This window comes from Oculina patagonica, chromosome 3 (assembly GCF_052425735.1).
Source record: "Oculina patagonica isolate OP01 chromosome 3, crgOcupat, whole genome shotgun sequence".
In the NCBI taxonomy this organism is placed as follows: Eukaryota; Metazoa; Cnidaria; class Anthozoa; order Scleractinia; family Oculinidae; genus Oculina; species Oculina patagonica.
In genome coordinates this window covers 28,871,710-28,888,933 of record NC_135760.1, presented here as the reverse complement: position 1 = coordinate 28,888,933, position 17,224 = coordinate 28,871,710, and the positions used below count along the sequence as shown (strand labels likewise).

Sequence of the window (17,224 nt, the reverse complement as noted above, 5' to 3'; positions counted from 1 at the left end):
GTCTGGTTCTAGCGGGGCAAAAACAAGATGGCGAACAAAGATTTGATGCTTTATTTTTGTCGTATCTTCACCCTTGAATTTGAGGACGTTTTGTGGAAATCGGTAGGATCCATTTCCTGAATATGAAGCTGGTCGCGAAGAATTTTGAGAAAGACAGTTCGGGGTAAGCTAACTTTCTTTTTATATGAAGAAAACGTCTTTTTGCCTGTACTACCCTAATCTCTATAAGTGTTACTTAAAACCTTAAAAAATGCAATTCATTCTCATAAGGACCATTAAATTAAATATCCACACCGTCCTATATCCGAGATCTTCTTAAGGGACTTTGAAAGCCATTTCTGGGGCAGTTGCTCCGCCGGTACATCCTTTGATCCGAACATTTCGAATTCTTAGGGTTAAACAAAAAAATTGGTCTTTTCCAGAAGGGTTAAAAAATTGGGCTCTTTTTTATGGGGGGGAGGGGGGAGGGTGATCTTTTCGGCACTTTGATCTCCATTTCCTAGAAGGGGGATTTTGACTTACCTTGTCTCCTAGGGGGTGCGGATATAAAATCAAATGACTCTAATTTTAGGTGGCTTGCTATAGTTTTGAGCCAGGGGGCATTTCCATGTACATCCCTTGCCAAAGATAAGCCAAGATTTTCTTTTTAAGTCTACTCCAAGGCCCTTAAAGTCCACACCAAAGATCTTCAGTGAAAGTGAGCAGGAAGCACGAGAACTCAACATGTTTCCCCTGCAGAAAAACACATCAAATAACTTTTTTTGGCGCAACTTTGGGGTGCCAAATTGTAAAGCTGCCAAAATTACCTTCTGCGGTCAAAATTACTTTTTGCAAGAAATCACTTTTGGAAACATACGCTGCTAATTTTTTGCACCATCAATCTTCAACATGTAGTCAAGTCCATGCTTTCAAGAAGCTTACATATCGGAGGAAAATACCTCAACCAAATGTTTTGTTCGTGTTGCTGTTTTAGAAAATATGTACTTTCAATAGGGTTAGTACAATGTGAGGTGTCCGTCTGCACACAGCCATGCAGTAAGGTGTTAGACCTCACATACTGTTCTGAGTGTTTAGAATAAATGTGTAGCAATTGCATTTGGAGTAACACTACATAATGATATGTATAATATTCCAAGCTTTTAGAAACAAACAAGGAAGCAAGACAAACAAACTGACAGACATAAAAAGCAAGAGAAGATGTAAAATGCCCTTACTTTTGTAAAAGATCTGAGTTTTACTCACTTCAGATACTTAGATAGGTTGATAAATGTATTTCTTGATACATGATGCTAGGTCTGTTGTCCTCGTACCAGAGGAAGCTGAAGACATGTGGCATGCTTACAACCTTATAGCTGTTGGTGACCGTCTTAAATCAACGACTATCAGGTATGTAGTAAACAGCACTCATGTGCATGCATTGCCATTTAAGGTGGCTTAATTACTACAGTTTACGTGGCTCAAAACTTAGTACACGCTATTATTTTTTGCGTAACGTCAATATTGCTCACACACACAAAAATTGTGCTAGCAACTCTTAACAGAAACAAAAAAAAGAATTTCAACCATTTAATCATGTTTTTTAGTAACCAAGTTTTTTTATACACAACAAAGCTTTAAAATGCCTTCAGACAGGTCATGAAAACATGTTGGCCTGATGTGTAGTAAATAATGAAGATGGTAAATTTTAAGCTCAGTGATAAAAATAAAGATGAATTGTTTAACAATGATACAAGCATGCGACAAAGAAAAAATCTGAGTCCCTGACAAGAATCAAACCCATGGCCTCCCAGATATCAGTTGGGCGCTCTTACCATCTGAGCTACAAGAAACCTGTGGTGAGCCGGGCCATTTACTAGGTTGATATGTGACACACATCCTGCATACTGCTAGGATCAGCAATGTTGAAATCATCAAGTGTGTATTAAATAATGAAGATGGTAAATTTTAAGCTTGGTGATAAATAATGAAGATGAATTGTTCAACAACAACAACAATAATAATAATAATATTAATAATAATAATATTAATCTTTATTCTTCTCAAGGTAAAAAATACAGTACGATAAAAATATAGCCTATTTACAAATACATTCTTAAATCTATCTGAATTTATTTCCTGGTGATGGCCAGTTCTATTTCTAAGGTCATGCTCATGTTTTTGCCATGTTCAAAATGTATGGTGATCAAATTAAAGTTATACTTGGCACTGAAACCAGTGGCTTCTATCTGTCTCCAGCAGCTTGTGATCATTTTCAACATTAATTTACAGGATGACCAAAATGTGTACTGGTTAATCATGAAACAGTCAAGTTAGAGAGAATACAAATTCCAGCATTTTTCTTTTATGTGGGCAAAGCAGCTTTCAGTTTTCAAAAGGGTATGAATCCTAGTGTCATTTACTCTGGGCTGCTAGCTATATATAGGGACGATGTCACAGTTCAGACATCATTGTAGGAGGCTCTGAACAAGCTGCTATAAAGTGTCTCTTCCACTGACTGTTAATTAAAGACAAGCTAAGCCAAATCAAGGTTGTTATTTTTGGGACTCAGGCTTAATGTCCCTTTAAAATTCTGTGTAGATGGTGATGTTTTTGTTTAATCCTTTATTGTCAGGCGTGTCCAAACAGAGTCTGCTACTGGATCAGTAAGTAGCAATAAAGTACGAACAACTCTAGCGATAGCTGTGGAGGGGATTGAGTTTGACACTCAAGCCTGTATGTTAAGAATCAAAGGACGCAATGTGGAAGAAAACCAGTATGTCAAGGTAGCGTACTGCAGTTATACCTGTTTTTATTTATATTCACCTGCACTGCTAGCCCAGCTGCTCTTGGCTGATTTGGTGTTTCACAACAGAGGGCACCTGTAATTTATGCCAAAAATTTCATACTGATGACATAAATCTGTCCAGTCAGGAGTGTTGATTGGTCAATCTTGTACACAGTCTACGTTTATACTTACTTTGTAGGTAACATCTGGCAAAGTCCATTCAGTTCACCTTTCTAAATGGCTAATGAACAGCCATTTGTTTGCTCCGTGCACCCTAAATATACATGTACATGTACGTATAAGCTAGTAAGAAAATATTTGGATTTAAAATCTAATCAACAAGCAGACGGTGCAATCGAAGTTTCTAACAGCTGATAAAAAAAATTAGTGAGGGGTGAAGCCCTAAGTCAACCATCAAAAGTCAAAAGAAATCAAGAGCAAGCCATCTAACAAATTAAATAGTAGACTTACTTTTAAAATTTCATTGATGCCTGGAGTTTTCAGGAAAAAAATATTTAAAGGAATTGTTGAATTCTTTTTATACCATGTGTACCATTGATGTTTTGAGAGCTGTGATATCCATTTACAAACAAAGCCATAAATTTTTTAACCGTGTCAAAATTCAAACCTTTAAAAGAAATGTTTAAGTAGCTCTAGCAGCTATTTGGGAATATTTAAGCAAACTTTCAGCTAAATAAGTTGAAAGGTGGTTTTATATGAACGTTAAATGTGTGTACATGTAGATCTACCACTATTTGTATTGATATACAACTTCAGAGTCAGATGTGGTGAAGTCAAAAGTGGAACAAAGGCCAACACAAGACTGGCAGTTTCTGTTGGCACAGGCATCAAGGGCTTAAGTTAGATATGGTTACCTCTATTCCAGAGCTAAATCTTTACTCTCTTCTTTCATGAAAGTCTTTTAATTGCACAGCCTGGCAAATATGATAAATTTATAGATCATGACATAAATTTTGCAGTTTAATGTTTGGTATTGTAATAATGTACACTCAGGTGTATTCTTTAAGCCAGTTTCTATCCTCATCCTTTCAAACTTGGCATGATTTTATGTCTTCATTTATTTGATGGTAATGTTTAATCAGCTAGGATCTTAGCATTGCAAAATGGAAACAAAAGGAGGTAACCCAAAATGAACTGCCTTCTGAATGACAATGAATGACAATGAAAGAGTTAAATCATGAATTTTTTATGCGTACATGTACCGGTAGGTAACCTGCTGTTCATTTTTATAATCACCAGATGGGTGCATACCATACAATAGATCTGGAATTAAATAGAAAATTCACTCTGATAAAGGAATATTGGGACATTATTGCCCTGGAAAGAGTAGGTAAGCTTACTTGTATTGAATAGATATAGTTAGATAGCATGGTATCTACTATGTCTAGCTTTTCATGTAATCATGTCATAATTTATATTACGTTTGACATTAGTTAAAAGACCTGCAGTTTAACTGACCTACTTTAATATAGGTGCCGCAATCCTGATGCGGTGCTTATTCGAGGAATTCTGTATAACTTAAATAGCAGTACAAAGCAACTCTAAAACAGCCATTATTTTATCTAGTATCCAAAATGCCAACAATACCTAGTTCTGTTAACATTAAACGTTTTTGGAACAGCAAACGCAACAACTCTTTCCTGTAAGAGACAAATCATAAAGACCCTTCTTTTAGTTACTGTAGACCTTTCGTCTAGATAAGATTGTTTGTGGCATCCAATTTTAATAAGCGCCGCCCTAAAATAAGCGCTGCCCTCAAAGAAGTGCTGCACTTGAGGTGCGAAAAATTTGATAAGCGTTGCGGCGCGTATTCAAGTAAATACGGTATTCATTGCAGAGATAAGATGTCCAAAGCCCCCCCCCCCCCTAATATTAAAAATGAAATTAAAGTGATATTGTTGTTAACTCGTGGAAATCATCCCTGAAATGCAACATTCTTTGCCTAATAGTTATTGTTACTTAAAGTATTAAAATCTAATCAAGTAGGGATCACATTTTCACTGGCCTGACAGCCCCAGGTTGGCAGGATTTGATTTAAAGTTTCCACATTGATTTTTTGTTCATGTTTTTTTTTTTACAATCTGTCGAGAATTAGCAGAGAAACTTGTCTATGAAAACAAATGTAAGGGTCACCAACCATGTCAGAGAGAAAACTGCAAAGGAAATTAATGCAATGGCTGCCAGCCCTTTATGTGTTTAGATATCTTATTCCCGGCCAGCATACATGTGGGAAAGGATGTGAACTATGTGCACAGAAGAATGAATAAATGATTAGTGCAACTGAACGGTCCTTAAGTTAGCAATTACACTTTAAAAAAAGATTTATAGATAAATTCAAAGTTCTTAGGTAACATTTCTGCTAAAACAGGATGTTTTTAGCGTGACCAGTTCTATATTCTTTGTTTCTTTTATAGAAAAGATAGCCACAAGGATCTCAGTTATTTTACAATAATTATTTTATTTTCAATTGTTGTTAAATGTTGACAGATAACAGAAGTTTATTATGATTATATTATAATAATGATTATATTGTTTTGTGTTTCTCAGAAATGGCTTGCGATCCAACACAGCATGCCGATCTAGGAGCTATCTTACTTCATGAAGGTAGGCACTTAATTTATGTATTTATTTATACTTAATTATGTATTTATTTATATTGTGTTCTTCATTACTATTTTGTTTGTTGAATACGAAACTCTTACAAGATGTTATAATCGCTGTGCATTTTTTTGCATTTTTAATACTTTTTCTTCAGGTCTATGTCACATCTTCTTAGTTACCTCAAGTATGACAATTGTTAGAGCTAAAATTGATATGAATATTCCAAGAAAGAGAAAAGGATTCTGTAGTCAACATGACAAGGTTAGTTTTATGATAATGACGCCACTCACATGACCAGCTCTGCAGCTTTTCTTCCAATTTCTTGAGCATGACATCACTATAATATTTTTTTTCATTGAAATATTTAGATTGCCGATATAGTCCTATTGTTATGTATTTATAAATTATAATTGTTTTCTTTGCTATCTGAAAATATATAAATGACGATGACGATGATGATAAAATAACTAAATTTACATTTTCGAACTGACCAATCATACAGTGTAGCATGCTCAGTTACTCAAACATTAATTTTTATTAAGCTTTTCTATGGCTTGCATTTAAATAGGCCAATCACAGTGCAAAAATAGTGAGAGGTGTAGTTGTCAAGTTTTATGTTTGCTGTCCATCAATTGTCAGCTCTTTAAGTTTTAAAGAAATAATGGAAACTTTTGTCAAAAGGCAACTGCACAGCAATGACAGCACTGTTAGTATAAGTTCACTGTAGAAGAAAAATTTGCAATAAGTGGTGTCTTTTTTATTGGTAAAATCAACAGTTTTGTAAAATGTAACATGCTTATTTTGTTGTTGTTAAACAGGGCCTGCTTAAGTTTTATGATGCAATTATCCAGGGTATTCTCAGGCACTTTAATTTTGAAGGTAAGTTTCCAAATACATCTGACAGTATAATATGTTAACCAGCAGAGAGAATAGAGTGATTTTACTAAACCTGTGAAATAGTTATTACACTTTAAGATACTGTTAGACATTATGCACTGACTGTTATATATTGTTCATGGTTAAATGAAATCACTCTATTACATGCCTGTATATGATACCAGTTTTATCTTCAAGTGCTGGTATACTACTGGCACTTAAAATTAAAATTTGCATCCCCAAGCGACCATGTTGCACATGATACAAGGGTATGTGGGACTTAGCTTACTGAATTCCTGTGAAAGAATTATTCTCTTTGCTTATGTAGATTCCTGTGTAAGGATTCCTGAATATAAGGTTAAATTAAAATTCCTGTGATTCCGGCAGGTAAATCAAATGGCAGGCTTCAATTTTGGCAACACATGACTGGCTTTAAACATTAACAGCAGTTTGGGCTATTGCTATTAAACAGATTTGAGTAAAATACAGACCTGTGTTAATGTTCTATAATTACAATGACATTCCATCCTTTGTGAGAAGATTCGATGCGAAAATTGTGAAAAATTGTACTGAGTTTCACGACAAAAATCGCCTGTGTAAACAGGCCTTAAGAAACCATTTCAATTGAATTGAAATGGAAGACACAAGGGTCATCCACACAGGCAGATTCAAGTGTAGCTCAATAAGAAATCACTGCATAGAACACAAAGCAAAATACACCTAAAAAGCACTAATTCATTGTATAACCAAAAGAGAGAATTTATTTTTGATGAGCCACCGATATATAGTTTTAAAAAACAGAAATCTCTATAATTCTTTACAAAGAGGTACTTTTGGGGCCCAGGGGGGGGGACTCCGGCTTGTAAATGACGGGGATGATCGAAGGATTTTTTTGGGTTTGAAATTTTCGGATTCTGTGATTTTTTTGGGTAAGAAGATTTGGCAAGTATTTTTTTTGGGTGACTTGATTCAAATAGGGGATCTTTTGGGGTATTAAAAACAAACTAAAGTGATTTGGCACGGCCTTGGCGTATTTATGGTATGATGAATAAACAAACACGAGCGTTATTGCCCCTCCTAGCAATTTAGGGGTAATTTGACAAGGGATTTTTTTAGCGGTTATTTTTGGTCCAGGGATTTTTTGGGGTAATGTCGGAAGAGTTAGGGATTTTTTGGGTCCTGCGTTTTGCCTTCATTCGATCATCCCCATCATTTCCAAGTCGGAGTACCCCCCCTGGGTTTTGGGGTTGACATTGTTCAGGGGTATTGTATATTGTGTTGTAAATGTCATGCTAGGGCATAACACAACTTTGCAACAAAAAGGAGGTCCAAGAAAGGAATTTTGCATTTGGGGTGAATAGTCTATAATGTTTGAAATTTAATATATATTTTTTTAAACAGCTGTTCACTGTCACCCTCCAGTTTGCAATTGTGCAAAAATGTGACACGAGACAGCCTTAAGGGTCTTTTGATTTGTGTTTTTAGTCCTCAAGTGCATTCTTGTTGCTAGTCCTGGTTTTGTAAAGGTAAGTAGTTCAAAAAAATGTGATAATCCAGGGAATTATGTTTGTTTGCTTGTCTTGACTGTGGTGTAGTACATATTAATAGACAGATTAATTTCTATGTTTTAGTCCAGCATTTTTATAAGGATGCCCACAGTAGTTTGGACTTTCTCATCTTTGGCCTTCTGTTATAGTTAGCCCAGTGATGGTGAAATGTTCAGTGTAAACCAGTAAAGTCATAACCAACACTATCAAAAACTATGTATCAAAAGAGGTAAAAAAATACCCTGTTTTGACTGTTTGAGGCTAATTACTTATAAACTGCTCCGTGAAAGTCTTTGTTTTGGATCTATTTTTGTACAATTCAAATTGGCAAAAGAAGCCCTCACAACCCTACCAACAGATTTTTTTTCAAATTGTAAAATTGTTCGATGCTATGTGGTGGTTGACCGGTGCTGCTGCACGTAATCAACAGATAGGAACGGAAGCAAACAACAGGAACGTTTCATGAAAAGAAATCAAGTTTAAAATAAACTAATTGACAACAGGAAAATCACCATGCAGATCACAAAGCAAACTACTCTGGGCTGTTAGAAAGGACTCAATGCAAAGTATAAACTGAGGAGACAAATTAAAAAAAACTTTACAAATTCCGTTGTACTACTAAAGGTTGTTCCTTAACAGAATTTGTGTACCTGTGATAGAATGCCAAAGATTTTGATTTTTGATTGTACTCTAGGATCAATTTTGTGACTACATGTTCCAACAAGCTGTAAAGAATGAGTGGAAGTCAATCACAGAGAATAAATCTAAATTTATTTTGGTGAGTAGGCATGTATAAGCAATTTTTAATGTTAAGTATAATTTGTTTGGAAGATCAACAACTAGTACTGATGCCTCTATTGTGCAATACTTTAAACCGCCGCTGTAACATCATGATCTAAAAATAGAGTGAAGCCTGTCAAACCAGTTATGGTGTACTGGCATTCCGACTCTAGGTATTCATTTCTCCTGTGACCAAGAACAAGTTCTGAAAGAAAATTTTCAAAATAGACTAGAGGAATGTCATAAAATAATAATTAATTTATGGAAACTAAGAGGTCTTTCTCTCTTTGGTAAAGTAGCAATCATTAAATCGTTTCTCATCCCGAAATTATTATATGTTTCTTCAATAATAGAAACCCCACCTGCAATTATTAAACAGATGGAGAAAATGATTTTTAAATTTTTATGGAAAGGTCCTGATAAAGTCACAAGGCTTTCTGTGATAAACACCTTAGACAATAGTGGAGTGAATCTTACAGACTTTGAGTCACATATTAAAGCCCTAAGACTGTCCTGGATTCCGCGTCTCTTAGATGGGAGGAAAGGCCCTTGGATATCATATCTCCAATATAATTTAAAAAAATATGGAGGATGTTTCCTCTTTAGATGCAATTATGATGTAAAGGATCTTGATTTAAGTGTTAGTAATTTTTACTTGGAGCTCCTTTTGTGGTGGGCGGAATTTAGAAGATCCTTTTCTGATGTTAATTATTCCCAAAATGTTATCTGGAATAATAAGGACATAAGAATAAATAATAAACCAGTGTTTTATAAAATTTTCTTTGATAAGGACATTACTTATTTAGATGATTTACAGTTCAATGTGGATAATGTACGCTCTTTTGAGACATTTAAACAAAAAGGTCTTAACACTAATTTTCTGACATGGACAGCTTTGAGGTCTTCTATCACAAACATGAAATCAAAAAGTTCTTGCAATATCCTTACAGGCAACTTCGATCCTATGAATTTCGAGTATAATGCTAAAGTTTTTAATGCATATACGGTAAAGTGCAAACAATTCTATTCAATGATGATATCAACTAAAGCGAAAACTCCGAATAGCTTTAAAAAATTGATAGCTGATTTTAATCTCTCAAATCCTCAAGAAGCTCTTTCTATTCCATATCAAATTGCAAGCGAAACGTATGTTTGGTCATTCCAATATAGATTGTTGAATTTCATTTTGTTTACGAATGATAAATTATTTAAAATAGGTTTAAGCGATTCGGACAAGTGTTCTTTTTGTGGCACCAATACGGAAGATTTTTACCACCTCTTCTTTCACTGCTCCTTTGTGCGGGTCTTCTGGAATAGATTCGCAGTCTGGTGGTGTGATATTAGTGGCGAAAATCTATCTTTGTCTTTAAAAGACATTATAATTGGCTTAAGAGAAAAGATTTATTAAATTATTTGATAATTCTTGGTAAGATAACTATTTGGGAGTGTAGAAAAAATAAGACCTTTCCAAAGTTGAGATTGTTCCTGCACAAGGTCGAAGTTAAGCAAGAGGTCGAAAAGATAATTGCAATAAAGAACCGAAAGCTTCGCGATTTTAACACAAGATGGGAACTTCTGTTGTAATCTTAAATTAACTTTAATTCAAGGAAAGAAATGGAATGTCCGTTTGTTTTATTAAGCTTAAATATTTGACACACTATTAAGTTGTTTTTCGTTAATTTTTGTAAGAGAATTTAATTGGGTTTTTGCATTGTCTATATGTGTCACTGTGTGGTGTAAACTGAAAAGTGTAATTATAAGCATTAGGTGTAATAAGTTTAAATACTATATTGTAAGTAGAGTACCGTAATTAGAGTAAGGTAACATGTTGTATTGTAAATAGCGCTTTTGTGTAAGTGAAGTAGTGTAATGTAATGTAATGTAACTTCTTCTTTTTTGTGTGTCTTGCAATAAAATAAATAAAAAAATAAAAAAAAATAACAAAAGGCAAAAATAGAACGTAACATCACTCACAAGTTAATTTAACCCACTGCATGTTGTTCATGAGACAATACCCTAGGATGCCACGCCTGTTAATGTATTGCACCGCACACTAATGACATACCACAGCAAAAAACACATTAATGTAATTGGTCGCTACCATGCTACTTCCAAGGGAAACAACTTTTGGTTGGAGTAAATGGGAAGTTTGAGAAATAAAGTTTTTGGAAAGTCAGGATTCCACTGTAGTCCATTTCTTTGAGAGGATGGAGTGTTAAACTATTGAAATTTAACTGTCCGTATTGGGTGGTTAAACAGTTCGTTTTCACTGAGGTCTGAGCAGAAGTTCATTGTCAGGAAGGTCTGTTTGGAAAGCTCCATTGTAGTAGAAATTGTAGTCAAAATTTGCTTTTTTTTTAAATAATGCAACTTTATTTACACACAACACTAATGACATAAATACATATTTACAACGGGCTATTTACAAGAGACGTAATTTTTACATGTACACTTTCAGAAGGAAAAAAAATAATTGTTAATTATAAGGGTAACTAATTGTGACTACTTCTAAAATATAATTCTTACTTACAATACAACGCTAGAGTACAATACATTACGCTAATTACATTAATACAACGAGACACATTTTAAATAATTACTTACTAACTTGAAATACATAGCTTATTTGTACAACAGGTTCCTTTATTTTCTTACATCTTTGATTACTGACACTTCGTCCCTAATAGCTTACAATACAAAACACTATTCACACTACGTTACTTACTTACTTACTTACTTACTTACTGCAAACGACAATTAATTAAAATGTTACAGAAAACAAAACAAAAAAACAAAACAACAACAACAAAGAGAATGACATGCTACCGATGATTAAAAGAAATCTTTCCACTTAAAATTAAAACGGGCGAGTTTATTTGCACGTAGTCAAAATTTGTTACTGAAACTTAAAAATCTCGATGATTTGTTAAGTGCAGAATGCAATATGGAACAATTGAAAGTATGATGTTTTATATATGTTCGTGTTTATTTGCTTTATTTTACTTTCGGAAAAACTGTTCACAGGCTACTTGTATTCTTTCCCAGGTTTTCCTTACGCTAATCTTTGCAAACGTATCACAACACTTTTGTTCGTTTGTAACAAAATACTTTTGTCTTCCTTGAAAATGCGATAATATGAAACTTTTGTTTTTTGTTTGTTTTACGGCGGCATCGATGACATTTGTTTAATTTAATGAAGTTACGGTTTAGACTGCACGAAAGACGATTCTCAAAAACTAAAGAAACAAATCTAATCAAAAAACATATTTTTCGACAGGTTTTTTAAAATGCAGTACAGCTAGGATATTTGTTTCCTGGTTATCAGGTGTTCACGCCGAAAATCCCGGTGCAAGTTTTTGCATACCTAATTACGAAAGCGATGTGAAAGTCTCAAAATATAATTTAATTAATTTGCGGTTTTTACTTGGCGCAAAGAAGTCTGCAGGAAGCCTACCGCAAACACGCAATACAAGCGATGTTCATGATAGTTCCAGAAAACAACGTAGACTAATCTGCGCATGCGTTTGATGTAAATTACGTTGAGTAGTACCACAAGGAGAGCAAAGGGTTTTCTGAAACAAATATATACGTTTGAGATCTTCATATGAAAGTAACGTAGATGTGCTCCAGGTTTTACCTAGGGGTACGGTCAGGTACTCCCCACCCCCACCCCCTTCACAAGAAATAATTAATTAATTGATATTAATTAATTAATTGACTATTAAAGTTTACACCATAGCGCTTTAGGAGTTTAGGGCATTAGGGGTTTAGCGGACGACAGCCCCAACAAACCATCACAATAGTGCATTCTGCACTAACAACAAACCATCACAATAGTGCATTCTGCACTAAAAATGAATTGCAAATGTGCATGTCAGTCAATTACTTGTAAAACTGTTTTTGTTTTGTTTTGTTTGTTAGGTTCATTCCTCCTCGGGCCACAAACATTCCCTCAAAGGTGGGCCAATAAACGATTGTTACCTAGTCAGGCACTGTTATACCCTTATCTCTACTGGTTGCATTGTTAGCTCAAAGAATTTCTGGACTGCTCTATTTTTGAGCAGAGAAAGTCAGGAATAAGGCTTGTATTATCATAATGGAAGTATACCAGTTTATACCAGTCTAACCAGTTTTGTTTATTTTTTCACATGAAATGCAGAAGTTCTTGCTGACCCTACAGTGACTGCAAAGCTTGCCGACACAAAGGTAAATAGACAACTGTCATGCAGTAATCTGAATTAGCTGACTACTCCATTAACTGAACTTATGTACTGGGCATAATATGAAAAAGTCAACAATGTGTGTGCAAAATAATGTGGCTATGAACAAAGGCCCAAAGTATCTTTTCAAGGGTTTCGAAAATCGTTGCTGACTTAAATATTTTTAATCATGATTGTAGGCGGCGGGTGAAGTTAAAGCGTTGGATAATTTCTTCACGATGCTGCAATCAGAGCCTGACAAAGCTTATTATGGGTTTGTTCAACAGTTTGTATAAAATATCATTTAGTGGTTAAGTTTTAGTTCAGGTGTACTTTAGTAAGTAACTGTTTCAGTTTGTGATGGACATGACCAATGACCACGCACTGGTTACACGCTTTTACCGAAATTCAAGATGAAACATTAATCAGGTTTATATGTGACATAAGTCCTGTGCACTGCAGGGCCAGAAATGTCACATAGCTAGGGAAGATTCCTTTACTAATTTGGGGACGCATGATTAAAAAAAAACAAAAAGTGACAATTCATAACATTAAAAACTGTGTAAAATATCAATAGTAATGTAAATATCTAAATAGTTGGTCTAAAATAGCCTGCGTTGCAGACGAACTAAACCCTGGTATAGTGTAGTGTAAAAATCGAATTATATTCGCTAAAAAATTGATGTAAGAGTGTTTCCTTTGTCACATTCTCGTGACAAACTGAAAACATTTACTAAAAAAAACATAACCATTTACTCAACGTAACGGAGCTATGTCGCGGATGGCGAATTTTGAAATATTCAGCCTGAATTTGTTTACCTTATAATAACCTAGTAACCCGTGAACAATGGAAAAAAATTACAATGTTAATGTTGCTGCCTGCATTCAGAGGCAAAATGAAATCACCAGTTAGAATAAAGTGCAAGTTGTAAAAGTAATGAATCTACAAACTTATTGTTGAGGTTCTTTTATTTTTGCGGAAAATTATATGTTGTGTGTAGGTGGAAGTGCAACACCCCACTGTAGAATAAATAGATGTATTCTTTTAATTGTTTCTTTCCAGTTTTGATGTTTCAATGTGCACTCACCTTATGATATTATTTTACTGTGCTGATGCCAGGTTTGCTTATCCCTTTAGCATTGCACATATTGAGAAGGCAGATGAAGCAATGGCTGTCGAAACGCTTCTTGTCACAGATGAACTTTTCAGGTTAGAAAAGAATCAAACTTCTGTTTGGATAGAATGTTCCTTTAATCATGGACAAGTCTGCATTATAATGAAAAGAGTAATAATCGACAGAAAAAGGGGGCAATAGCTGTTTTTAGAAAGTTCGCGCGAAAAATGTCTGACATTGATTTTTCCTAAAACTCTCATCAGTGTGAGATTGTGGGTTACTTATGTCAGAATTGTAAAAACATGGGGTCACCGTCCGGTAACGGGATATCGAAAGGACCATCCTAAATCTAAATCTATCTTCAGTTGGATACGTGACTTGACGTGACAATCGGACATAAATTACATGCGCATCAAGAACGCCCATAAAAAATAGCGCAAACGTTCTTATAAGATGTTCAGTGTTTGTTTGTTCTTTCAGGTCAACAGATCTACCAACCCGTAAGAGATACGTCAAACTTGTTGAAAGTGTCAAAGATAATGGTGGCGAAGTCAGGTTAATATGAACATGTACATTAAATTAACAATCTCAGATACGTTGTTCTAACAGTTGACCTGTTTTTTGTTCTGATGCAGGGTGTTTTCAAGTCTGCATGTTTCTGGAGAACGTACGTACGCACTTTTCTTACATCCAGTACTCTCTCTCCTCCGCAGAGGCCTCTTTCGTTTCTGTACGGGCTGGGAAATGAGGAGAGGTGAAAAGTAAGCGAGAGAATCGAAACGAAAGCGCGCGGGAGACACTCATTTTTCTTTTTTTTTTCGCCTTCCTCCCCCCGTGTTTATCGCCTTCCCCCACTAAAAGAGCCTCTGCGGAGGAGAGAGCATCCAGTATTAGAAAATGTGCTTGGCGCACATTAACAGCTGTTATACCCCCAACTGAAATGCAGTTTTCTATTGGACGTGAACGTATCACGTGACGCACGTCAAATCTGTATAACTCCCTAGGGCAAACAAAACTCTTGTGATCCCGTGATCAGGTCGTGAGGCTCAAAACCACGGTTTGAGCGCAAAGTAATTCAGAGAGGTGGACAGAAGCTAAGCTTTTATTCATTGTTTTATTCGCACTCGCAGTCAACAGTTGAAATAAAAGATTTGCTTGTACGTGCAAAAATTCAAGTTGACTCGAATAAGGATCAAGCTCAAAGTACCGCGCAGTGTTAACAATTTCGTTGAATAAATTCATGTCGTTTCCAACCAAAGGAAAATTTGGTGGTGAATAATATTGAGGACAGAGCGTTTATCTTTAGTTGGAGGGTATAACACTGACTGTCCACAAGGGAAACTCTGAGTTTTGTTTTTTCTCTGCCCGCAATGTCGAGGGAAAACAAAACCCATTGTTTCCCTTTGGGCCAGGCATTCACAAAAAGGGGGGTGGGCATACAAGCGGCGTATCAGTTCTGTATGTTCGAAATATAAAGACATGTATGGAAATATTGAAAGGGTATTACTTTCGAAAACCTATTTCAACTAATGTCTATTTTTAAGCTCAAAATAAACGTAAGCCTACCTCAGCAGTTGTATTTTGTCATTTCTGCTGCTTAAAATGGCGAATTTAAGGGAGTTGGAGAAAAAGTCAACGCAAAACACTCCATATTACATTACAGTCGCTCCAATGCGATTTTTTGAGCCACAGAAACAACAAAATACAACAGCTGAGGTAGGTCTACGTTTATTTTGAGCTTTAACATAGATATTACTCGAAAGGTAATATTTTTCCAACATACAAACAGACACGCCGCTTGTATGGGCCTCCTGTGAGTCATTAAGTTCTTATTAGACCGTGACCTTGAGGTTATATCGGCTGAAAGAAACCCAGAGCAACCCGTCTAATTGCTCAGTATCGGTATTATTTCAACCAAGCATCGAGCCATTCTCACTCGAGGGTAGTCAGTCTCCTTCGCAGCCGTAGTTTAGGGTTTCTTGACCTTTCAAGAACAAAAAAGATGACTGGGGACTAGTCAGACCCTGTTGGTCAGAAAGAGTATTGCTTGACGACCCAGCTAATGGCTGCGAAGGAAACTAAGGCAACGCCTTTTAAAATATGGACACAGTTATTTTATTTTTTTAAAAAATTGAAAAGTATGCTTTAAAACGATTTAGTCAACTCGTGGTATTACTTTGCTTGTGTTATATACAGAGCTTGGTCAGTTGTCCGGTGTTGCAGCTATCTTGCGCTTCCCCATGCCAGATATTGCCAATGATGATGATGAGGAAGAACGCTCATCCGAAGAGGATTAGAAACATGGAAAAATCAGTTAAACTGAATCACACAACAAATTGAACAGAATTTTAAAGGAGGGTCTGGAACTGGAATAAGAGATGTGGTATAAAACCCACCTTTATGCGTACTGTGTTACGCTGCATCGCCACCTTAGGAATGTTGAACATTTTACTCTTGGCAAAGAAAAATTAATACCGACTGAAAAGAAATAGAAATGTTTTAATCCTCGTAGATAATCCTGGATATAATCCGTGGTCGTATACATGTACAACTTCATTAGGAGTTTCCAGTGAGCTTACTAACCTTAAATGGTGCATGAAGTTGAAAGTTGAAGAGAAGTGATTTACATGTATTCTAGTGTCTGTTTTACAATTGGACGGTAAACTGTGGAACAGTTATGTGCTTGTTTGTTATGTGAAGATCTGAAGGGAGATTGTATGGAGTTGCTAATGTTAAACTCTTCTTGAAGTTGTACGATGTTATTCTGCGAGAACGTTTAGAAAGGAATTATGAAAAAATGGGAAAGGGGTTGGGCTAGGAGGCTCAATAACTGTACAGTTGGGCCAAGAAGCGAGGGACTTACAACTGGGATTTTAAAGTATTCTATTTTAGAGTATGTAAACTTTTATTGTTATTGAACTAGCTTGTTCGGTTTATTGTCTAGTTACTTTTACTAGTGCCCTCTGCGCTAAAAACGAGACCAGTTTTCCCCAATACGGATTGAGCAAGGTAGTTTATTATAGTTTCGTTATCATTTTCATATACTGGCTCTTTGAAGCTTCGCTGTTTAGAAAATAAGACATTTATTCTCGGCAAACGCGTACGACAATTTGCTAACTGCATGAAAAAATTTGTAGGTCTTGCAACTAGAGGTGCACATGTGAAAAAATAAAAGAGAAGTGGCTTGCTTATTTACGTGAGAGTGCTTGTATTGTAACCAACAAGTAACATTGTAAACGCAAGACTGCTTGGAGTTCAGATTCAGTAAATTTCCCATAATAAACCCTGGGCTGACCATTGCAGTAATTAAGTGGCAATGTT

The 17,224-nt window shown here is 35.5% G+C and overlaps 1 protein-coding gene across 1 annotated transcript; it reads left to right on the top strand.

The window, feature by feature from the left end:
- Nucleotides 1-17: 17 nt before the first annotated feature.
- LOC144647385 (protein pelota homolog) lies at nucleotides 18-17,098 on the top strand. The gene is made up of 16 exons (XM_078507189.1): nucleotides 18-163; nucleotides 1,294-1,386; nucleotides 2,612-2,762; nucleotides 4,025-4,115; nucleotides 5,333-5,389; nucleotides 5,541-5,647; nucleotides 6,205-6,265; nucleotides 7,748-7,788; nucleotides 8,504-8,587; nucleotides 12,511-12,547; nucleotides 12,749-12,795; nucleotides 12,989-13,062; nucleotides 13,927-13,998; nucleotides 14,384-14,458; nucleotides 14,539-14,570; nucleotides 16,100-17,098. Exons 1-16 carry the CDS (start codon nucleotides 123-125, stop codon nucleotides 16,198-16,200), a joined length of 1,164 nt encoding a protein of 387 aa, XP_078363315.1. The 5' UTR covers nucleotides 18-122; the 3' UTR covers nucleotides 16,201-17,098.
- Nucleotides 17,099-17,224: the final 126 nt, after the last annotated feature.

Excerpts from the sequence above, each read along its gene's own strand:
- LOC144647385 (XM_078507189.1), top strand. The coding sequence starts at position 123 with ATGAAGCTGGTCGCGAAGAATTTTGAGAAAGACAGTTCGGG. Across the intron at positions 12,548-12,748 it reads CCACAAACATTCCCTCAAAG|AAGTTCTTGCTGACCCTACA; the intron begins GTGGGCCAATAA and ends CATGAAATGCAG. Across the intron at positions 14,571-16,099 it reads TCTGCATGTTTCTGGAGAAC|AGCTTGGTCAGTTGTCCGGT; the intron begins GTACGTACGCAC and ends TGTTATATACAG.